We start from the raw sequence: 24,894 nt of genomic DNA, 5'->3' as shown, positions 1-24,894 counted from the left end.
TATTTAAAATAAATTTTGAATTAAGGGAAACCAAATATTAGAGTTTTTTTTTGAATCAAACTAACCACCTTCTAAAAATAGACCACATCCTAGATTTAATGTCAAAAGGGTTTATTTTACTATGATTGTTAGTAAAATGCTGATAAATTCAACATCGTATTTTTTTAAAGTAAAATATTGATTTTATTAATATTTTTATTAAAATAAAAATACTGAATATTTCAACGCTTTATTAGGGACAAAGAATTCTATCTTTTCTATATGAAACTTTAAATAATTAAGCGCCGTATTATTAAAATTGCTAAATTATTTAGCATCTCACTAGTGTGTTGAACTACTTAGTTTCTGTCATAACTTTTTACTAATGGTTAATTTTATATGACATGTTATTGTAGAAATAAAAAGGAGAAACAAATGTAATAATTTTGTTTGAATCTTAAACCGGCCTCAAATGAAAAATATATAAAAATATATAGAAAAAATTTATAGCATCATAATTTTGTGCTCCATAATTAGTTTTTGTTATAAAATATGTTGTTTTAAAAATATGAAAAAGATATACGTGTTAGAATGATGTAGTTATTCCACGCATAGGATTGCTCTTAGAATATTAAAAAGAAAGAGAAGATGATAGCTCCTCCAAATTCGAATTTCAAAATTTGTCCATTTTTTGCTAATAAAAGAATACTAAACTTTTCAACACACTGAATTCGTTTTCTAAGAAGAACATTTCGGCGTTTTCAATTGAAAGTAAAATATTTATAAGTTTAGTGTTTTACTGATAGCTATAAAATAATTATACTAATTCTTTTTTAAGTTTGAGTGTTATCTATGGATCTATCTCGAGAAATAAAGTTTGAAATTATTTTTATTTAACTTAGCACTCCGGCCGAGACGGATCCGGGTTCGGGCCCAAAACCGGGCTGGGCCGGTTTTTGAGTGGGATGTTTGGGTTGATCGAACGGCCCATGGACTGCTGAGGCCCATTTGCATAGCTCGGCCCAGTTTGTATTTAAAGATTCCAAACCCGTCTATCTTAGCGGTTATTTCCGATTCTACCCTCCGCGCTCTAACCTTCCCTTCTCCCACTAAACCCTCGCCCTAGAGGCTAAACCCGTGCAAACTCCGCTTCTCCTTCTCAGCTCCCATTTCCTCCTACCGTTCGAGTCCACTTCCAAGAAGCCGACCCAAGAATAGGGGGTTCGAGAGAGATGAAGGAAGCGGAGGCGCCGGAGAGGGATATCTACGCCCTCCTCCACCTCTCCCCCGATGCCTCGGACGAGGAAATCCGGAAGGCCTACCGTCAATGGGCGCAAGTCTACCACCCGGACAAGTACCAGGATGCCCAGGTGACCTTCGGCGAACCCTAGTCGTTTCTTTGGCGTGATTGGTCTCTGATGTGGTTCGTGAGTTCTCAATTTTGGAGGATTGATGCCTCGTGGATATCTGTGGAATGAAATTTGGATAAATCAAAATCTTTAATTCAAACCTGAGTTATATTCACGAGAAAGTAGGCAATTTGATTTTTAGTTCATGGTTGAGATTGCCTTCGAGTGACTCATCCAGCTTGCTATAATACTACTAATTATTATGCACAATGGCCACGTCTTAGTTTGTTATTCTGTTATTTGTTTTTAGGGCTTGGGTGAAAAAGAGGGGGTGGGGTGGGCAGGGGAGAGGAAGCGTATGCTAGTGCAATCGATAGACACCCTCTAAATTTGGGAGGGCGACATCTTTGGATTACACTAGCCCCTGGCCCCACTTGGTGATATCAAGTTAGTTAAAATAGCATGGCAAACGGGAATTTCTTACTGGTTCACAGTTTCAAGGATGTAAAGCAAGTTTTGACGACATCTTTTATGAAGATAGTGCTCAACTGCTAGTCATGTTGAACAACTCTCCTGAAAATCTCCCAATATAATCTTTATATTTCTTCACTTGTCGCTTATTGAAATAACCAAACACTTTCATATAGTAAGAAGATGTTTCTCCATCTGTTGCATATTGTTTGAGGATATATATTTAATCCACAAAAGAGATCATGGGAAATTTATATTTAAGTTTCTTTTATTTCCATTAGAAAAAAGTTGAAGCTTCTCTAAGGTGATCTTGCTTCTTACTTCAATGAAGGTTATATAATAACTAGCCCAATAACTTTTTTAACTGTTAATCATTGGTATCTACAAGTAATATCAAGCATTTGTTTAATTTTGAATACTGACAAATTTTTAAAGTTAATATTTTGAGTTTTGACAGACCAGTCATTAGAAAGTTCATATTCATGTAGAAGGATTTATACTCAATCTTGAGGTTCAAATTGATTTTAGTTAGATTTACACTGAATACAGTATATCAGTTTTGAATGTTCTAATATATTGCCTTCTGACATTGCTCAATGATGCTTTACCATTTGTTCTGCAGAGGAATTATTTACTCTGTATTTCTTTTATCAGATGAAAGATGTAGCCACGGAAAATTTTCAACGAATTCGTGATGCATACGAAATTTTAACAGATGCGCACAAAAGACAGATCTATGATATTTATGGAATGGAAGGCTTGACTTCGGGCTTGGAGCTTGGCTCAAAGCTGAACAAACCAGAGGATATTAAGGAAGAATTGGAAAGATTGAAACGCCGCAAAGAAGAGGAGAAATTGTTTGCCCATGCTCGGTCCACTAGTTCATTTCTTGCTAATTTATCTTTGCCACAATATCTGGATGGTGGGAGCATTATGACAGGGTACTGCATGTCATCTAGATGGTTATTATGTCTTTCTTTATCTGGTGAACATTACTTACAGATTTTTCTTTTCTTCTTTTGCTGACGTAGTTGTTTTATAGGTTAGTACTAATTTAAGTAGCAAAAATTTGCCTTAGTTCATTTAATGGTGATAGTTCCTTTCATTAGTTGGAAACTGTTTCTTACAACTTGCATTGGTTCTATATATTTCCAGATTATTAGTCTTCTGGACTTCCAGTGCCTAAATTTGCATTGGTATTCTTTTCAGTAGTTTCATTCTCATGACTCATGTCAATGCCCAAACATCAGATAAGTTGCCCTATAAATGAGTATCCCTTAGTAACTCAAGTTGCCAACTTGTCAATCAAGAAGTTCTATGCTCATCAATTTTATTAGCACTTCTCTTTTATTTTCTAAACTATTGATGAAGCTATATTAGGAATAATGGAGCTTTCTTCTTCTTGAAATTATAATGCTGCAACTTCTGGACATGATATTAAGCAATTGATGATTCTATATCTGAAATGAAAGTACTACTGAACACAAGTTTTTATTAAATTTTTTATATCATTTGCTATTTTATAGAAAAAGTTCATCTTTCTTGGCTGCTAGTTGGGGCGCATCTCTTTCTTGCATCCTATCTAGGGGTGAAAACGGATCGGATAGTGCTCAACCCATATCCGGATCCGTATTTTTAGTTCGGATACGGATTCGGATATTTGACGGATAGCAAAATTTAAAACCATATCCTAATTAAACGGATACGGATAATTTTCGGATAACGGATCGGATCTTAAACGGATATTGATTAAATTTAAAATAATTATAATATTTTATTTAAATATAATTAACATAAAATTATTAAGAATTTTACAATAAATAAATTTTTTTATGTCAAATATATAAAATTAGAGAAATTAATCTCTATAAATAATATATAATGTATTATTATTAATAATATTAATACTTACTATTTAAATAAGCAAACTATAAAAACTGTAAATCATTTAAAAAAATATGCCGGTAAACGGATATCCGATATCCGTATCCGAATCCGAAAAATTTATCCGACCCGTATCCGAATTTTTTTCAAAAATTCTATCCGTATCTGAATCCGAATCCGAGTCGGATAGAAATTTTTTATCCGAATCTGAGTCGGATAGAAATTTTTTATCCGAATCTGATCCGATTCGGGTCGGATAGTGGGTCGGGTCGGAGTTAATTCGACCTGTTTTCACCCCTAATCCTATCTCAATACCTCATCCAACTATCTTTTCTTGACTTTGTTATACCAAGTATTATTTTCTTTCTTTCTTTTTTCCAAAATATTACCCTGACAATCTTTTCCAGTTGATTTTTAGTGCATAGATTAATTAATCATCATATCAACGTGTGTATGTATTTATGCTTTTCTCATAAGTATCTGATAGTGCTTGTTAATCCATTTCTCTAATTAATTGCTAAAATTATGGTGGAAAATGACAGAATGGCAATGTCTAGTGAAGTTCGGTCGCAGATATCCAAGCGCGACGCAGTTGCAGCTGTTGGCAATTTGATTGTTAATGGTAAATCTGGAACTGGTGCTGCAACAGCTTTTCTTCGACACCAGATATCACCAGTTGCTTCAATGGAGTTCATGGCAACGGCTGGTCTGCGTGCTCTTGTTGGCTTCCAAACATCTCGGTATTAATTTCTTAAGATTAAGCTGTACTCTACAGTCTACATGTTTATTTATTGACTTTTGTTTCATAAACAACTCATATAAGTACTATAATTTTGTCATTATGCCATTTTGTTCAGTCATGTTTCACTTCATTCAACAGCGACAACTGGCGTGGCCATTTCTTTGCGAGACGGATCAGTCAATCTGTCCAACACCTGGACTCGCCAACTATCTGAAGATACTGTCGGTAATGTATGTTGTCTTCTTTCCTTTTTCTTAAATTTTTATTTGTTTGTTATACATTGCTTCTTGTATATCCTTTTTATATATCAAAGTTCTATTATTGTCTGTTGATTCTAAAATGCTTTGACATTTCGTTTTCCTCTATGTATACTTAATTTACTTGGTGTAAATTTTGCAAGCATTTGTCCAACACCTCTGTACTCTTCTCTTTCTATATCTGGATGTTACTTTTTTTCTCTTTTTCTTGATGTTATGAGTTGATGCAGCCAGCATGATCATCTGGTTCTTTATTTCCTTTGTATTTATGAGGATTGAGTATCTTTTCCTTATGTTCTGTTTAGATACAACTTGTTTTAGGAGCAGAATCAAATATCTCAGTTGGGTGGCAAAAGAAAGATGAAAAGACTTCTGCTGCTGGAGAAGTGAAGGTATTTAATCCTTCTGTGAACATGGGCATATATTTTACTAATATAAATAAACAACTATTAGAAACTGATCAGATGTTAGAATTTAGAAACTGATCAGATTCACTTTCCGATCTCTAGAAATCAATTATTTGTTTTAAATTTAATCTTTGGGAAACTTCTTTTATCAAGCTAAAGCTTATTCGTTTGCTTCTTATATCCTCTTTTACAAACCATCAGGCTCTTGTTGGAGTTTAGCTATGTTGGCTTAACCTCTTTTATCTTAAATATGGATACAATATTCTTTCTTTTTTCTTTTTTCACACCTCGTAATTTTTTAATGCATTGGACAAGGGGCCATGTATATGTGAATTGTGAGTTATTAGTTCTCCATATCCAGTTCATCCAATTACATCTCATTCTTGGTTTTCTGATATATGGGAGTTAACATGTAGGACAGCCTTTATTGGTGCATGTCCTGTATTTGTTGCCTTTAGCATGTAATCTTCAGCACAAATTGTTTCTATTAGGTCTTCTGTGGTTTGTTGAGCTTTGGCAGGTTGTAGATTTGCTTAAAAGTTTTTGCTGGACTTCTCAGTCTTGGAAGTTTCTATCATTTGCAGTTTGGATCAAGTTCTTTTGGGGCCTCAGCTCATTATATTCACCATTTCTCTGCAAAATCTCATGGCCGTGTTGCTGGTAGGATTGGAAGGTATATGCTATGTTCGATATTGTTCTGTTCTATTCTGTTCTTTCTACTATTTGTTCTATCCTCTTTTGTCTTAGATGTATGAAAACTGAATGTTGTTAAATTCATCCTATACTTCTTTCCATTATGTATATTGTAGACTCAACTCTTTTCTATCCTTTCGTTCTTAATAAAGGGGATGATATCCCTTGGTGGATCCCTCTGTTATTGTTTAATCTCCTTCATTTTCATAATGATTGTGCCAATTTCTTTCACACTTCCCTTTTCCTCAATTTCTTTCAGTTTCTTAGTTAAAATAGGAAATGATACTCTGGCTAATAGTAGATACAATTGATAACAAGAGAATATTGAAGGTTTGAGCATATGGCATTTCTCAAATGCTATTATGCTAATATGCTACTCAAGGAGGCTTGATCACATGATTTATTTCTTCCATGTAACTATTTACTCTCTAACAAACAGTGTACAATGAATCAGGTCATTTTTTTCTATTTTCCCTCCTATTCAATTGATTTTATATCCTTATAATTGAATTGAATTTTTCTACTAAAGCACTATCCATTCTCTGTTGGACATATGTATCATCTTGTTGTTTATAAAGTATTTCCCAGTTACTGCTCCCCCAAGGGGTTTGACTATCCATATATCTAATCAATTTTATTCTATCTTTTTTGGTGCTGATCGATCTTGACCTTTTCTTTTCAGCAACACTTCTAATATCATGACACTGAAACATGTGCTTGTTTCATGATTACTTGTTCTTCTCGATATCCTCAGGCACTGGACAGCGTTAGCTGTGAACTATTATCTGACTCACCAATATGAGTTCCTGACTTGTTGAAATGAACCTTTGCAGCACTGCTCTTGAGTTTGAAATCGGCGGTGGAAGACGAATATCTGATTTTAGCATGATACGGATGCTCTACACTATAGGAATTCAGGTGACTAATCATGTTCAGTTTTTAACCTTTTCCTCATTTTGATGTCTCTACTCTCCAGTGCTTATTCTGCTTCTACTTGTCTTGCTTCTGCTTAAAAATGAGTCAATCATGTGAATCATTGTTATATCCATATTTTACATCTCTGAAGTGTAATTTTTTATGCGGAAGTGGATGGACATTCCAATTATTTTATGACTAAAAATAGGGGTTTTGCGTACCACTGTCCCAGGTTATGCTACAGCTTAACGTGCCAGTTGGCATGGTAATTTGCCAGTTCTTTGTGCTACAAATATGAGGTTCTCAGATTTTTCATTGTAGAGCTGTAGGCTTGTTGATCATCTCCAATGCAAGTTCTGGTATAAGACATTAACAGTTAATTCTTAGTAGACAAGCTTGATTGTATGTTCACTTGAGATGAAGCAATATCTCACTGTGTGGAGCTCTCTCACTAGTGGAGCTTCTGTACCCTCTTTTATCAATCTTGTTTTCTATATCAGCATGCTATTGGCATGACATGAGTCCACATGGTTCTTAATTTTACCTGCCCTACCAGAGGTGTGATCCTTGCCCGATTGTTTCCTTACGAGGCCGTAATAAAGTATGATTTGTTATTCTTCTCACTACTCATGAGTTTACTACGGCACATATCACTAAGCCATAAATTACTATAAACATTCTATACCAATGGATACAAATATGAGTGACCTCGGGTTCTGCAACATATGGCCATTACTCTGCCCACCATCATGAACATGTTTCTTTTATCAACATGCAGTGGCACAGCATGAGTCTGCTCTGTTGTTATTTGCCTGCTATGCTAGTGAGTGTGAATCCTTGCTTCGGTTTCCCAATAAGGTCGTAATCAAGGATGATGAGTCAAATTATTGTCCTCATGAGTTTATTGTTGGATCCCTCATTAAGCCATAAATTAGTAGGAAACATGATATGTCAGTTGAAACAAATCTGAAGGTATTCAATTTTTCTATAATGAAATGATATCTGCTACTTCTGAGGACAATAGGTCTTGTTATTTATCTGCCTCATTTTTCAGTTCTATGATTATATTGCTTTGTTTAATTCGTTTTCTTTGTCTTATATATTTTCAATGTTTGAGATTATGTTTCTAACTGCATGAGAATATATGATTTGAGAAAAGCCCTTTGACCCACTGGTGGTCAGGAGTCACTAGTCTGAGACTGACCAGATCTTGATCAGATAACATTGGGACATTGGGAGCATTTAAATCTTCATTGTTAAAGAAACATGGTTAGGAAGTTGGAAGTAATATGATATTTTGGTCAACTTGTTTTACTCCAGTGAAAATTCTCTATTGCTATAATCTGCAATTTCTGCAGTATTGAGCTAGTTTCATAAAGTGCAGTAAAACCTCATCTATATTGTCAACTGTTAGAAGAGTTGGCATCTGCACTGTTGTATTTGTTGCTCAATGCTTTTAAAGTAATTTAATAATGATTTTTTTTGTAGGGTATCTCTTGGAAGTTTGAGTTACATCGTGCAGGTCAAAAGTTAGTAATTCCAGTAAGTTGAATCTTATGCTTCTCATGGCTGCAGTCACTAATTCTGTCTTTGTATTTTAGATGTAATAAATATTTAACTTCATTTTAATAAATAAGATATTTATGTTTTACCTTTTCACTTTATGTTGTATGTAATATTGGTTGAAATGCAGAATGGCATTTCTATTATATTTTTCCAAATGCAGTCTAATAGTCATATTATGTTTGTTTAATGTTCTTTTTGACATCCATGATATAGAAGAGTAGCTGATTCAGAACTGGACTGCTTTGTTGGTCTCTCAGTTATTACTTTCCCTAGTGCATTCTGTGTCATTTTTCTTCCTTTTCCTACCGTTTTGCTCCAAAAGGCAAAATATGTCTTTCACAATATGTGTTGTCATTACACTATTGCTAGTTGTATGAGCATGAAGAGGCAAGCTGATGCTTAGTGGAAATATTTGAGAGGGGGCAATTCACTTGAAATGTCTTTGCTGAAAATATATGCCATAAAAAATGCATCAGATTACCAGATATTTATGTTAAAACTTTTTGTATGGTCTTTTATTTACCAAGAAACTTTTGGAGCACATGTGCCTTCTGGATAATAGATGGTCCACTAATCTAAGATTATCAAATCAAGGGATAAAATAACAAGACGGTTAAACGAGACTGATGGTCTAACTGGCTAACCTTGTGAAGTGACCCAATGAGGATTTTATTTATGTTCACCGAGATTGTTCTTTGATTCCATTGAAGAAGTGAGCTTTTATATTCCAATGCTGTCATTGTACTTCTCTTTCTTGGTGATGGATGGATATGGTTTGCAACATTCATGTTTCTTCTTAATAATATGTAATGCTTAAGTATGCATAGTGAATAATATAGTGGAGAGTTTCCTTGAACTGATTCTGTCTCGCAATGTTACGAGCATCCAGAAGCTTTGTATCGTTGTAGATTGATCATTGGGAGAAGTGTTTAGTAATGCATCACACACACTACAATTCAAATTTTGAAGTTAATGCAGACTTTGTGGGTTTTCCTTTTGCACAATGACTGAGTAATAATCCACTCTCTGTGGCTGGCGTTATTTCTAAGATCGGAGCTTTGGAAAGATCAGTGGCTGTTGCTTTCTATATCAAGATGTCAATCTTAATTATTCAAATTTGCTACCTCATCATATTCTGTCTCTTATTGTTGTTTCATCTCTTTATCTCCATTTCAAAATTGTGCAGGTCTTGCTTTCAAGTGAGATAAATGCAATAGTCGCAAGCAGTGCGTTGCTGATCCCTTCATCACTTTATTTTCTGCTTAAGGTTCCATATTTTTTCCTCTGATATGCTTTTCCCTTTTTTCCCTTCAATTTCATCTTTCATGGAAGCATGATAAAGTTGCTGATTCCTTCATCACTTTATTTTCTTTTTTTTTTCGTTCAGTTTCATTTTTCACTGGAAGCATGATAAAGTTAAAACATTCCAGAGTCCTTGGTGGGTCATTTAGGTTGCATATATTTTCAGATTTTTTTTAGCCCTATTGTTTGAAGAGTTGTTTAAATGAACAGTTAATAATTCTTTCAGTTCAACATTTTAAAATAATGTAGAGTATCTCCAGGGAAAAGTTCTTGAGTTTAAAGTACAGATATTATTGAGTCGGTGATGATCGTCTATCACTTACTGAAAATGCAGAATTTAGCTGGACCATAACTAAAATTATGTCCGTTTACATTGTCTAGCTTGGTCTCTGTTGAAAAGTGATCCGATCTCTAGTTGAAAAATACATTCTCTTGTCTAGGGGAGTATCAAGTATCAACTAGATATGAAAAACTGTATCCTTGTATAGGGGGAGATCATATGTTCAGACTTTAGCAAACAGTATTTTTTCCCTTAACAAATGAAAAAGAAAAGCAACGCATTGTTGAAATTGAAAGTTTAATTGACTTATAAAAATGGAAAAGAAAGGTATAATATATTACCACTATACAGAATAACATGAACTTCTGGAGTTTTGCGTAGATTCCTGTAGAATCTAGCAGGAGTTACTTGAGGTTGAAAGAGTTATGCATTGAAATAATTTATTCAAGAAACAAACTTAGAAGAATATCATGAACTAGAGAAGTGCAAAAGAAAGTGCAAGCAGCCAAAAGAGAAACTAAGATAGCTTGGTGCTATAATTAATGCTTATGGTACCTTCTATTACAAGTTAGATAATAAAGTTCAAGAGAAAGGGAGAGTAGGCTTAGTTGAGGATCAAAGGGTTTATAAAGATGCTATAAGGTAAATTGGATAGGATTGAAAAAATGGCGAACTACTTATTGAAGTGATATAGGAATGTAAGACAAGTTAGGGACATCCTATGATTTAATGGTGAGCCTACTATGCTAAGGAGAAGAATATGATAGTTTATAATTCATGACGCACTCCAGGTTAAAATGCATGGTATAAGTATATCAATCTTAGCATTATGAGAGAGTGAGTTGTATAACAAAACCTCCTTATGGTTTTGCAGATATTTTGGATTTAAGAAACTTGATCTAATGGTTTTGACTTTTAAGCAAATATTGATGGATTAATATTGATCTATGAATAAACATCAGTAGTTGAGATTTATAGCTGATGCCAAAAGCTGACGAATGTGAAAAGTTTCCCTCTTTTTTATAGTAAATTTTCATTTGTATATTGTTATAAATATCATTTAAACTGTATAGCAATGCCATTTCATTGTGCCATATAGTACTTCAATTTTTTTTTTCTAGTATGTCCCTTTCCAAACATTGATGAGAAATCACAGAAAGCTTATATGTTATATAAATGGGTTTTTTGGAGTGTGAAGATTTTAGTTCCTTAAGGAGATGATGGCAGCCTTTACGGTAGACACATGAATACTCTTATCCATCTAGCTAGGATCTGTTTACTTTTACCAAAGATGTAAATTCTGCTTTGTTGTTCTTTCTCTCAACAATAAAAAATGCTTTGTTGTTCTTGCAGACATACTTAGTTCAACCTTACTACCGTAGGAGGGAAAGGAGGAAATCTCAAAAGAAGATGAAGAACTTATCAGTCCAGGTAGATCAGATGTTCCTTATATTCTTATCTTTTCTGTTGGTTTCTATTTTGTGGGAATATAGAACTATTTCTGTATCATCTGACTTATACACAGGCTTGTTTGCATCTAGGTGCAGTACATGATATGTGCATATTATTTCTTTCTCTATATGCATGCTAAATGTCATTGAAATTGCACTCAACACATGCTTATACTCCAGTGGATTCATGTAGAATTTGTAATCTTTTGTACACATTTGTGTAATTAAAATGATGTTGCATATCCATCGATGATAACGAACACATTTTTTTTAAAGAGGGTAAATCTCTGTCCTTTAAGGCTTTGTAATTCATAGTTTGTTACAGTCTGTTATACGTGTTTACATCTTTGGTGTTGCTAATGGCTAATGCTATATTCTTATATTAAAACCTGCTTGTATATAGGTTCAAGAAGCAAGAGAAGCTGCTAAAAGAGCGCAAAAGTTGTTGGAGAATGTTTCCAATCGGAAGAAACAAAAACAAATGGAAAAGGAGGGGTTGGTCATAACAAGTGCAATATATGGCAATCGTAGAATTATTAGAGAAGGAAATGAGCACAGTGAGGCGAACGACGATGTGTCATCACAAATCCTAGACGTAACACTGCCGCTGAATTTTCTGGTCACTGAACCTGGGCAGCTTAAGGTACGTAGATGATATTCCTGTAGTTTCTCAATTACCATCATCTATTTTTTTAAAGACGTGATTAATTATTTTGGGAGCCTAAAATATGTCCTGAGGTTCAATTGGTTTGTACTTTGTACTTTATCTTATTTATCCTGTTCCACAGCATCTGTACAAGAGCATGTGTAGGAGAATGACGATCTTTTATTAGCTGAAGTGCTGAGATTATCTACTTTACTTTTTTCATCCTTTATACATCTGCCAGTGCCACAGAAGGAACTCCAAACTAATATGAATGACACATGATAGCAATGCTCAACATGATATAATTATGCTGGTGTATATTGATCAAGACCACTATGATAGACTCTTAAGTTGGAGAAAACAAGAGAATTTGTAATTTATCCTTGTACAATAAAGTGACATCTTTCCAATGAGTGTTGCCATAAACCACAGATGTTTCTTTAGCATTTACTGAAGTAGTATGGACAATTGAGGGGGTAATGTAAGGTTGGAGGAACCTGTTTTATGAACCGCTAAGTACTGATAGAACATAGATGTTTTTACTAGGAGAGGTTAGAAGAGTAGATGCATTGTTTTGGCAATTTGTATTTAATGTTTCTTTTTTCTGTTTGGGTGTTTTTATAGGTGCACATGCCTTATTCAATGACAATGCAATACTATATATATACCATAGGAATTTGTAAAGCTGTGGGAAAAATAAGAAGTGTTTGCAAATAATATGCCTTTTCTGGCCTTATTACTTGTAATAGAATGAGAAAATTTTGTCCAAGACCAAAAGATTCTAAAATTTTGGCAGTACGTCGGAATTTTTGGATGTAACATGCCATGAAGTTATAGGCTTATCATGTTAGCTGCATCTTGATAATTGCCATATGTATTTGAGACCATGTTAGTGTAATAATTTGGTAGATATACACCAGAACAAGGGCGAGTGGAAATATTCAGTGTTCGTGTCACCTTGATAATATTGATAGTAGGAGGCTAGGAGCTGTTTACTTTTTAGTTGCCAAAATGACAGTATGAGTTGTGTTCTTTGGTCATTTGTTCAATTTCAAATGCAGAAGGAAATTGGGGCAGTGCTTCCCAGAATAGCTTAACTGGGAATGCAATGTCTAATTTTATTCTGAACAGCTAATTTAATTGCACTACAAAAGGTAATAAAATGTTTAATCTCATTATTCATATGTGCAGCTTCATGAGGGAATAAAGAAATCTGGGATAATGGGTTTCTGTGATCCCTGTCCTGGAGAGCCTAAACAGTTATTAGTGGAGTATCTTTTCAAGGGCCAGAAATACAAGGTTCTGATGCATACTTTTTCTTTTTCTGTTGACATGGACGGATTCTACTTATATAATCTGTATTATTTCATTGTTGATTGTTCACAGGCGGTGGTTGACGACTGTGATGAATTGCTAATACCTCAAGAGGAGCATCATATTTAGTTCTGTTCGTTAATTATTTCATCATATGAAAAGTTGTGCCCAAACAATTTTGCATACCTTTGCTGTGCATAGGCACTACATTTACGCTTCCTTGAAGTTTTGCTCCAACATCAATTTTCCTGGGAAATTGAGAGCTTTTTGTATGGGAATATTTGCTTGTTTTCCTATGTTAAAAATTGTTCTTTACCCTTTTTCTGATTAATTTCATTGGGTTAGGAAGCAAGATCACCAACAGTTTATCTTATTTATCTTATGGATGTTTCCAACCTCAGATGGCTCAGATACTTGCCCACTGTAAATGGAGAACATTTTTTTTGTGGAGAAATCATTGTAATTTGAGCACTTTGTACTGATGTCATTTAATGGAAAACCTGTTTAGCAGCATCAGAAATAACCGCAATGCCTCTCATTAACAGATTACAGTTCCCTTCCAAACTTTACCTTTTGATTTATGGTTGTTTTGTACTCATGGCCTCATGGGACAGCAGCATGATGGCATCTTTGGAAATAAAAGAGCCAGTGATTATGTGGTGCTCGCATCTTGCCCATATTTTGGACAGATTCGAGCAGGATTTGTTGCGGGGACAACTGCAAATTGCTAGCCATATTATGAGATAACAGCTAAATTACCCCCAGGGGCGATCCTGGTGGACAGATGCTGTTTATAATGTATTCTGATTTGTTTTCCTTTATCCAAGTGTGGTGTTATAAGGAATCATCTGCATGCGTAGGCTTAGATTTGCATCCATTTATGTGTCGGTTATGGATATGGATTGAATTATTTCGTAAGATGGACTCAAATTATATGTGAAGTTGAAAAATTAACAATCGGTGCTTACATAATATATCTAGGTCTTCGCGCGCGTCTTTTGGGAAATTGCTCCAAATTCCAGCATAGAAAACCAGATAGGGCTTGTCTAGTTCGAATAAACATAGTAATTCTGCTCCTCCACTTGAGAAAGTCATGGATATCGTACTCGGTCTATAAATGTAATTTCTTAGATGCGCATAATCCATTCTCCTCGCAATAAAGCTGCAATTTGAAGTGACATTTTGACCTCGTCCGTCGTAGTGTAAGAACCAGAGCATGCGACTTCTGAAGTCTTGTTTGAGCTCACGACGGCCGGGGCAGCAAATGGCGAATCCGTGCGTCTTCTGCCAGATTGTGCAAGGCTCCACTTCCACTGCTCTCCTCTACGCCGTCGGATCTCTCTCTTCCTCTCTTTTTCCTCGATTATTTCCTTTTGTTAACTATGTCGAACTTATGTTCTTCGTGTAATTATTGGTACGTTTAGGATGAGAGGGTCGTCGCCTTTCCGGACATCAAACCATCCGCTTTCAGGTATTTCTTCAAACACCTCTTCCTCATCTTTCCCCTCTTGTTGGCTTTGCTTGTTAGGTATTTATATGTCTAGTTATTACTTCCGCTGAGTTTGTCTTTAACGAAGGATTATCGAACTCATGCAGTGTCTGATAATTGAGTCATATGCTTGGATCTAATCATGACATGAATCACAGATAAATTAGTACTTCTAGTGTAGTGATTGATTTTGATAATTGGGCCATCATTTTTCTATCTTTCGATTGTCTATAAGAGTTTCTTCTTTTCTCGTAGTCAAAAAAATTGCAACGGATTAGTCAATCTTCTTCCCCCAATGCAGCACCTTGCATATATGACTTGAAATAAACTTCTTTATAAATAATGGCTGTTGCTTTGATCTGACCAAAATATTATCACAGTAAGCAAGAAATTGGAATCTGCAGATTCGTAGAAGCATAGACGAACCTTAAGGCACTCTCTCCATTGATTCTGGAGAGGAAAAGATAACAAATTTATGATACTATTGGTATTAATACCATTCCCTTTTCCGTTAGGTAATTTCTGATATTGTATGTTGCTAGTAAAAAAAGATAATTGCATCATTTCAAATGACTAGTGCTACTTCTGTGCCAATTGTAGCAGCTGCATGTCAGCTCGATAGTCTGTTATGAATATTGTGTGACTTAACTATGATGCTGCTATTGTTCCGCCCAATTATGATAATAGTTTTTCTGCTGTAATCTTAATTACCACCAGGAGTCTTTTGCTGATTGTTTTGTAGAATCGAGTGGAATTTTCAATAATCTGGTTGATGTGAGTATACGCAAATCTCAATACTGTTGATTCTTATATGTGACAGGCACTATCTTGTTATACCTGTAGAGCACATATCAACTGTGAACGAACTCCAAAGAAGAGTAGAACATCATCAGTTAGGTACTCTGACACTTTCTTTTAAATCATGAGTAGGGAGGGTAGTCATTTTAGTTTTGTTTAAGTGCCATCTTTTTTCTGCCCGCAGTTAATCACATGCTGAACGTGGGAAAAGATCTTTTAAAAAGAGATGCACCTGAATCCGAGCTTCACAGGTATTTTAGGGTAACTCTCTTAATATATGGTCAAGTTTCTTCCTTGTATAGTGTTTCACAGATAAAGAAAAAGAAAATATGAATTCAGTCCAGTTAATTGAAGAATTTTTTTAATTCCTCTTATTTATTTATGTAATGACAACCACTTGTTCGAATTAGATTGAGCTATCTGCAGGCTTTTTTTTTTCTATCTCCTCTTTCTTTTGAGGGGTAATAAGGGAACACTAGCAGTTTAGAGACTGGTATGGAGCCTATGCTTTCTGATTTGTTTAAACAGGAGGATTTTTTTTGTCAATTTACTAAATTCAGTGGAGCTTTGGTTATCTTTCTATCAATTTTGGAATCTGAAGTTTACTTAGTGTATCTTGTCTACCAATTAATGGAATTAGTTATGCTCCCCTGTTTATACATTTGTAATACATTGTTGGCGGAGCTTTTTATTCTTACCCTTTCTTTTTGAAAAGTAAAAAATCTACCTCAGTGTAATTAGTCCCTTTGGTTTGGTAGTCATGATTAGATCCAGGATACGTGATTCATTATATAGTCATGAAAGAGACAGTCTACTATGCATTATATACAATCTGAACTAAGGAATTTTACAATGAGTGTCTTGAGATACCTTCTTGTTACTTGCTGGAATCATCTCCAGTAAATTGTACTTTTTAAGGCCCAACCAGCTAGCTGTTGTCATATCAGTTGTAATTTGACAAAAACCTTAACTGAACACTTGTTGAATTTTGCCTTCAAATTTTGATTGACTCTGAGTTGGGATTCACATTTCACAGTTTTGCAGGTTGTGGTGTTGTAAGTTCCGGTATCTTGTGGATTACTCTTTTGAAAAGTATATACCTTAGATGAAGACCTAATACATGAGAATACAGATCATAAAGATTTACTTCACGCCTAGTGTTCCTAGAATCCTGAATGCATCTAAAATTGATATTTTCATGACTTTCTCTTATACAATATTGCAGATTTGGCTTTCATCGGCCTCCATTAAATAGTGTCAATCATCTGCATCTTCATTGTTTAGCATTACCATTCATACCAAGGTATTTCTCAAAGTGTAAAACAATGTTTCCTTGCACCTCAATTTTTATAATTAAGTACTTCTTGGGATTTTTAATTCACAGTTTCCTCCTCAATGACAGCTGGAAGTGTGTTAAATATACACCTATGGCTTTTGGAGGTTTCCAAGAGGCTGAGAATTTGTTGGAGCGGATAAAACCACCATCAACACTCAACTCATAGCAGTGAAATCAACCCAATGTTAGATGAAACTGGTACTAATAAAACTCTATTCTTACCTATTCTGAGTTTGCATACTGTCATTTCTGTACTCTGTCTGTATAATTATCAGATGACATGGTTATGAATATCATGATATTGCAGTAAATGAGAATTAACGAATAGGCAAACACTTCGATAGGATGATACCCCATTCTAACTCCTAATATTAATCCTACAGACGACATAGCCAGTTACTTTGATTTTTTTTATATCTAGTACAAGTTTCCTAGTATTCTTTTTAATCACGGATTTAAGAACTAGTAAATCATTGAGAAGTTGTTATGTATGCACGCTCTCTTTTTCGAAATATATCTTCTTTCCTTTCTGAATATAAAAAGATAACCATTCATAAGAGATACATTCAAATCTATCTTTATCTGATTCAAAATGATAACAGACTACTTCAACCCTCTTTCTCCAATCTATATATTTCTTCTTTTGTCCCATGATATACTTTAAAACCGATTTTTTTTAAAAAAAAAGATAGGATTCAAATCTAATATTGGTTCCAAATCAATACAGAGTTTAATTTAAATATGCTTATCTCTCTCTTCTCTTTAGCAGCTTTCCATAACTGGTTTAGGAGGTAATTGTTGTGCAAATACCCAAATGGGTGAAGGATGCGGAAGCAAAACCTTCACCCCCAAATATCACAAATAGGAATAGTGATGAAAACCAAAGCAATGTTTGGGAAAAACTCTAATAAGGTGTTAATGGTGATAGAATAGCACTAAATAAGTTTTAATCACGGATTAAACATCCTAATGCAAGCAATCTTTAAAATGGAAGCAATAAAGACAATAGAGAGAGAGAGAGAGACAATATTTACGTGGTTCGGCGATGTACCTGCATTCACGGGCGGAGCAATCTTCTTTACTTTACAGATCACTTACTTACAAAGAGTTTAACAACTCTAATAACTCTCAATACAATGGTAGCTCAACTCTCATAAATGTTCTTCCAACTATCAAGCCCTAAAAACACACTTTAGTATTTATAGGCAGGTTCATATTTGAAGTTTTTTCGCATCGCGTTTGAACGCCCTCGGGGGCACGTTTGAACGCCCTCAGGAGCGCGTTCGAATGTGCCCAATAGCGATGCAGTAGAACCAAAGGGGCGTTGGAATGCAGGAGGGGCTGTTCGAACGCTTGCATCAAAGACTGCTCTTGGGTTTGGATTTGCGTTCGAACGCGGCTGGGCCGTTTGAACGCCTGCATCAAAGGCTGCTCTCGGGTTAGGGTTTGCATTCGAACGCGGTTGGGCCGTTCGAACGCATGGATCACCTAATCTTTGTGTGGAACCCTCGTTCGAACGCTCTCAGGGCTCGTTCGAACGTACTGATACAAAAATGCTGATATATGCTGGAATTTACTGAAAACTAAATTTGAGCCAATTTTTAACAGTAATTAGTATAAAATATTAAAATCTCCTTTATATCTTAGGTCCATCAATGGATAGATTTGATTTTCATACTAAACAGCCACATGAAAATATGAGTATGGAAGAAGAGCTCTTAACAGTAGCAACAGTTCATCCGGTGTTCTATATCAGAACAACTGTACTAAATATCTAACAGCCTGCATTGATTGAATGCTGGAGATTTTTTTTATTCTTTTTCACTTGATAATTAGATTGGCAGGGGAGCTCTTTTAAGTCATTGTGTCATATAGATAAAATTTCCGGGAACACTTGATCTTTAAGATGCAGGTTTACTATCATCTTCAGGTTTCAGGCCAGCTACATGTGTATACACAACTGCCTCAGATCTTTAGCCTTTTCAAAGTACCACCTCTTTTGAGAGCTTTTTGTTCCATCAATTTGAACAAAATACTCTGGATATCTTTTGACTCTTTAAAATACCAAAATTGTTACCAAAATCTTTAGACTCTTTCAGAATTATCATTATAATTAATCTTTAATAAAATATTTATAAAATATTACTAACAAATGATTCTTAAACTCTTTTTTCTAAAAAAATATCGGTTGACAATTTATACTTCTGAGCTATTTTTAGCAATTTATACCCTCTCCTAGTTTAAGATCAGTTATAATAAAAAGATATTTTAAAAATAGCTTAATGATTTCAATAGTAATTATGATTTTTTAAAGAATGCAGTGACAACTATAATACTTAAAGAAATTTTTGGTGGCAAACATGTAAAAATTACAAAAGTGGGTGGAATGGTTAAAGCTAATCATTCATCTTATAGTCCACTGTTATATATATTCCAAGGGATTCAACATCTTTTTCTAAGCTTTTGGACAGAACTGTGAGGATTCAAACTCGAGCGGCTCGAGTTACGATACCCCAACCTTAAAAGAAAGCCAAGGGTTATAATCCCTACGATGTCATTGAAACGTGATAATGGTGTTTGGTGATTGGGATAACTCCTAATGGTGGTACCCTTTGTTCCAAGCAAAAGAGTCAGAGTAGGAGTTGGAGTCTCGTAAAGTGGATCTCCCCACTCTCTATTATTTCTTGACCCATTCAAAAAGGGTATAACCTTAAACACTATTAAAACAAGATAATGATCCTGTTTAAAAAAGCCATTTGTTATTCTTATACCAATAATGAGTGCATTGTTTTTGGTGCTGAAACCAACAATGGAGCAGGAAACGAGGTGCCCACTTGCTAAGACAGTGAGGGAAACTACTATCACTTTGGTGGGCAACTAAAAGATCGTGTTTGCTTCACCTCCCAACATTGCTTATGCAAAACGACAAAGATGGGAGAGCATTGGATTTTGGCCCATATTTTTTTTGTGGTTCACTTTAGTCCTCATTTTGATTCCCTATCAATTATCAATTAGTCACTTTACTAATTCCTTTTCGTTTAAAAATTTATTTAAAAAATATTAAAATTTTAATTAACTAATTAGATGAATAAAATTGTGCTTACTTTTTTTTCTCTCTCTCTCTCTCTTGTTAGAAGTAGATTTTGAAGGAATTAGAAATCAATTTAGAGTTTGATATTTGAAGAAGTCCATCATATGTTAAGTTAGTCAAAGTTTTAAGATTATTTATATTGAAATTTTACAATCTAGTTTTGAACTTTTAGATCAATTTGGTATGATATCAGAATATATATTTTTTTAAAAATGATTGCAAACTTCTACAGTGAGTCTAGATTATGTAAAAAAATCATCAAATATTAACCTTAATCAATGATATGTATCATAAACCAGACTCATAGATAGGAAGGAGGAGTAGGATCACTTTCGTTCTTCGGTTCAAAACCAAATTTGTAGGTTTAAAAAGGATTCACGCCAAGCTGTCAGGGCTTTTGAACTATCGAATAGGAAGACGTGGCCAACTCGATGACAAGGACGGCCACCACGCCCGTCCACGTACGCCTTACAGCTGTTTGATTTATTATTCCATCCTCGAACAAAGATTTACGTATAATCTTTCCTCCTTTTCTTTTCTTTTCTTTTCTCACTGTGTCAGGAGGTCTTTGTCCCTCTCTCGCCTGGCGCCTCAGTGTGGGACCCACCGTTCCGTACTGCCAGCATGCCACTTAGTTTGGGTTTCTCTTGCAAATAATAATACATTCGTCACGACGTCCAACTGAACGGGTACCGTTTGAAATTTAAATCTGTTTACGCTCATTTAATATGAACCGTTTTAATCATTTGAGCATAATCTCATTAATATAATTAAAAATTAAAGTCTTAGTAATTTAGCAAATTAAAAGTCGTGAATATCTTCTCTCTCTCTATATATATATATATAAGAATAAGATTATTTGTATATATATAGTAAATCGAACATTTGAGTTACACATAGGGGTGTAAACGAGACGAGTTTTAGTGAGCAGGGCCTAGCTTGGCTCAACTCAAGAGGTTAAAAAGTTTAGTTAGAGCTCAATTCAAGCTTGAAAAGCTGAGTTCGGCTCGACTCATCTCCAGCTCGATGAAATTTGACCTCGGCTCAACAACTTGACTTAGCATGGAGAATTTGGGATCGAGCATCAATGAGGCTGCGGAGGAGGAAGAGGGCCTCAACATCGTCATTAGCTTCATTTTGGTCTCGTCGGAATAAGCCCTCATCAATGACTGGGAGAGCTTATCGGAGAGTGGAGCAACGAAGGGTTCGATCGAAGGAGTCTTTGTAGATCTCCCACACTAGAAAGAGCAAAGCTCTCGTAGCACCAACATCAACACCTTGACTCTCCATCCTTGATTGTGTCGATCATGCCTATCCTCTTCTGTTGGGGCCTCACAAAGGCCCCTTTTGGAACCCTAACCTTAGTCTTTATATCACTCTAAGCTCAGTGAAGGTGTAACCAGCTCTAATAAGGACCTCGGTGTAACATTGGTGAGGATGCTCGATGTAAATGAACCGAGCTTGAGTAGTAGATATAGATTTGGTGGTGAAGATGGATTTCACAAACTGAGCTTACTACGATATGGGATTTGGATTTCAGTGGTGAGTGGTCGTTGGTGGAGATGGGTTTTCAATTTTGGTGGAGAGGATTTAAAGATGGTCCGTCGATGAGTTTGGGGAAATGAAGGTCGGAGACTTTGATTTTTTTTTTTCTTCACTTACCAACCTTTGAATTTAAGATTCAATGTTTCTAAACCTTTTATATATATATATATTACAAGCCTCAATGTTAGTTCAACTCAGTTTGATAATTCTTTTGAGCTTATTTTGTTAGCTCGACTTTAACTTATCTAAAGCTTGGGTTCTTAATGAGCCGAACTCTTGAGACTCGTGAGCCCAAGTGCTTTTTTGATTGCCCTACATGCTAGCAAGAGATTTTAAAATTTTACTCTCGAATTAGAGATAGAGAAAAAAAAATTGTCTTCTTGATAAAATAGTTAAAAATAATTACAGTATCAGTATCAGAGAAAAGAAATAATGATCTGTATAAGACAAATATATATATATATATATATATATATATATATATATATATATATATACTAGTTAAAAATGGAGAGAAGGACGCCATTAATTACTGATTGGAAGCTTTATAGAAGCTCTTATCTGGCACCCGTAGATTGGTAGGAATCGGCGGAGTGTAGTCTAAGCAGCCTGGTGGACTTGCAGCTCCGAGGCCACACGAGGACACTTCCAGCTCACTTCCAGCTCATCACCACCCATTTATCCTGAGAGTCACTTCTCTCCTACTCCTCCTCCTCCTCCTCCTCCTCCTCATCTTTCGGGAGAGTTCGTAGTCGCTTATCTAAGCTTATTCTCCACATTCTTACAAACAGATATAGAAAATAAAAAAAATATTTAGTCATGTCCAGCTGGATTCCACGACACCGAATCAATGAGATATTTTATTTGGCCAATCATATGATGTGTGGGGGCAAATCACATTCATTAGGATTTTACTATACAATGACAACGCATGCTGTCGCTCTTGCAGACCCCCCATCATATACTCATACAAATACCTCGATCCAAAGTAAGGGTGACCACACTATTCTCTACTCTCTACTCCATTCATTATAGTAGGATAATAAAGTTTGAGAGCTAAACGAATCCCCACTTAAGATATATAAGTATAAACACCACCTGTCTACAAGATCCTCCACCGTATAAAAACACCCAGCATACTTTTTTATTGATTTATTCACATACCACATAGATGTTTCCAGACCCTTCCAGGTCACGTGGATATGTACACAAGTACACCAAACAACCTTCAACCCCACACGTGTGCCTCCAAAATGAAACGAGGTCAAAATGCCCTCGCGTGCATTTCACGTGGAATTCACCCGCGTGCGAGCTCGTCCCAGAGCGCCGTACACCGCCGGCGCGCGAACCCGACCCGTCCGCCTTCCAAGTCGTAGACCACCTCGAACCCCTGCTGCTGGAAGTTGCCCAGTGTGCCCGCTGGCCCACTGTACTCCTCCTCGTCCCCATCGCCGCCGCCGCCGTCCATCAGCATCAGGCACCCGACACTCTTCCCCTCGCTCTTGAACCCCATGAAGTAGTTCCTGCGGGGCAGCGCAACGGTGGCGTTTCCCTTGAAGTGGAGAGCTAGACCGGGCACCTCGCGGCCCGAGTTCCGGCTCGGGAGGTAGTAGTAGCAGGGTTTGAGGCCGGTTTGGTTCTCGGTCTCGACCGCACGGTCGAACCCGGACTTGGTCATTCTTTTATCGAACTCGGAGGCTATTAAGGAGTAGGTGTCAGTGGGGAGCATCGTAAACGTCGTACCCGAATCCACCACCATCCCCCCGTTACCGGATCTATCGACAGAGGCCAAATCGGGTCTGGTTCGGATCCGGGTGGATCCGATAGAGACGGCCTCGAGGGAGACGGAGTAGAAGTAGGGGTGCTTCGGGTTGGGGAGGAGAGGGGTGTAGACGAAGCCCAGGTCGGGACGGTCCGGATCGGCGGCGCGGCCAAGGATGAGCGGGCTGGGGCGGAGGAGGCGGTCGGGGAGGAAGGAGTGGGCGACGAGGCAGTACGAGAATCTCGAGGCCAGGGAGGGGTTGAGGGCGGCGAGCTGGGCCGGGAGGGAGAGCGGGCCGCGGCCGAATCCGGCGACGCCGACGGGCTCGGCGAGGGCGGAGTGGGCGCAGGCGAAGGTGAAGTTGGGGAGGGAGATGGGGTTGGGATTGGGGGAGAAGGAGAGGCGGCCGCGGCGGAGGTGTGCGAGGAGGCTGCCGTCGCCGTAGGCGTAATAAAGGGGAGGACAAGGATGGGAGTGGCAGGAGGAGGTCTCGATGTCGTCGAGGGGGCAGGCTGCGGCGGCGCAGAGGTCGGAGGAGGGGAGAGAGGAGTGGGCGGCGGAGCAGGAAGGGGAGGAGCAGGAGACGAGGTGGGTCTCTTGCGGCGGAGGAGGCGGGGGAGGAGAGTTGGGTGGGGATTTGCCCTCGCAGAGGATGCATGAGAAGGGTGAGCAGGGGAACCAGACGAGATCACTGCCGGTGTCCATGAAGAGTGAGACGGTGGTGGGGGAGGCTGTGGGACCGAGGGAGAGGGAGAGGGTGTAGTCACTTCCCGAGGAGAGGGGGAGGGAGAGATGGTGGTGGTGGTGGTGGTGATGGTGATCGGGAAGGTGACGGTGGCGGTGGCGATTGGTGGAGCGGAGAGTGGAGGTCTTGAGAAGATGATGTAGAGAAGAATAGTTGTCAAGAGGGAGGAGGGTGTGGGAGAGAGGGATGAGGAAGGAGTGGGAGTGGGAGTGGGATTGGGAGGCGAGGAGGAGGAAGAGAAGGGAGGAGAAGAAGAAGTACAAAGTTGACATTTTTGTTATATTGCAGAAGAGAGAAAGACAGAGAGTGAGAGAAGGTTTAAGAAGGGGTTTGGAACTTTGAATTTGTATTGGGATAAGGAAGGAGGAAGGTTCGACCTGGGCGAGAAGAGAGAGAGAGAGAGAGAGAGAGAGCGCTTCAATTCAATGACGTAGTGTCGAATATTTGGGTAAAAAAACGAATAGGTGCCGAATTGAATGCAGTTTCATAAGGTGGGTTTTAAGTATCATTATAAATTTATAATTGAGGCGTGGGCTTCAATTCAAAGGGTCGTCATCGCATTCGTAAGTGCTCCACATAATCATAGAGTTACACACAGTAATAATATTGGATAAATTCTGCGCACTTTTATTATGATAAAAAAGGTGTAATACACTCAGTTTTAAGAGATTAATTATGATATTACAACAACCTAATAGTTTTTTTTTTTTTCATACAAATAGCTCATTAAAACGGTGACACTTGGACGAGTTTTTACTGTCACAAGCTTCGTATCAAACTCTCCCACCATTACCACTTTTCTCTTCTTCTTTTTTCCTCCCCTTTTAATTCTTTTCCTTTTGTTGCAATTATTTGAGATTTCCCATCCATAT

The 24,894-nt window shown here is 36.9% G+C and overlaps 3 protein-coding genes across 5 annotated transcripts; 2 read left to right on the top strand and 1 right to left on the bottom strand.

Moving 5' to 3' along the window:
* The first annotated feature begins 1,087 nt into the window (after positions 1-1,087).
* LOC140763633 (chaperone protein dnaJ 13) lies at positions 1,088-13,587 on the top strand. 2 transcript variants are annotated; one of them, XM_073101913.1, is made up of 13 exons: positions 1,088-1,349; positions 2,454-2,740; positions 4,226-4,423; positions 4,541-4,655; positions 4,988-5,074; positions 5,674-5,762; positions 6,616-6,700; positions 8,186-8,239; positions 9,450-9,530; positions 11,199-11,276; positions 11,700-11,939; positions 13,134-13,241; positions 13,329-13,587. In XM_073101913.1, exons 1-13 carry the CDS (start codon positions 1,212-1,214, stop codon positions 13,383-13,385), a joined length of 1,617 nt encoding a protein of 538 aa, XP_072958014.1. In that variant the 5' UTR covers positions 1,088-1,211; the 3' UTR covers positions 13,386-13,587. The 2 variants fall into 2 exon arrangements, with proteins under 2 accessions (XP_072958014.1, XP_072958015.1); XM_073101914.1 differs by having other exon boundaries at positions 1,151-1,349; positions 2,422-2,740.
* Positions 13,588-14,096: 509 nt separating this feature from the next.
* LOC140763137 (bifunctional adenosine 5'-phosphosulfate phosphorylase/adenylylsulfatase HINT4) lies at positions 14,097-17,255 on the top strand. 2 transcript variants are annotated; one of them, XM_073101200.1, is made up of 7 exons: positions 14,097-14,375; positions 14,458-14,586; positions 14,681-14,727; positions 15,566-15,642; positions 15,728-15,794; positions 16,769-16,846; positions 16,946-17,255. In XM_073101200.1, the coding sequence occupies exons 2-7, from the start codon at positions 14,473-14,475 to the stop codon at positions 17,043-17,045; spliced, it is 483 nt and encodes a 160-aa protein (XP_072957301.1). In that variant the 5' UTR covers positions 14,097-14,375; positions 14,458-14,472; the 3' UTR covers positions 17,046-17,255. The 2 variants fall into 2 exon arrangements, with proteins under 2 accessions (XP_072957301.1, XP_072957300.1); XM_073101199.1 differs by having other exon boundaries at positions 14,098-14,586; positions 16,946-17,254.
* A 5,118-nt stretch (positions 17,256-22,373) lies between these two features.
* On the bottom strand, positions 22,374-24,447 carry LOC140763820 (probable aspartyl protease At4g16563). Its single transcript, XM_073102183.1, has one exon. The coding sequence runs from the start codon at positions 24,292-24,294 to the stop codon at positions 22,813-22,815; it is 1,482 nt and encodes a 493-aa protein (XP_072958284.1). The 5' UTR covers positions 24,295-24,447; the 3' UTR covers positions 22,374-22,812.
* Between the last annotated feature and the right edge of the window lie 447 nt (positions 24,448-24,894).

Source organism: Typha angustifolia, chromosome 7 (genome assembly GCF_048772165.1).
Source record: "Typha angustifolia cultivar Huaian chromosome 7, ASM4877216v1, whole genome shotgun sequence".
Classification (NCBI taxonomy): Eukaryota; Viridiplantae; Streptophyta; class Magnoliopsida; order Poales; family Typhaceae; genus Typha; species Typha angustifolia.
The sequence above is the reverse complement of the archived record's forward strand: the minus strand, read 5'-3'. Positions and strand labels throughout refer to the sequence as shown.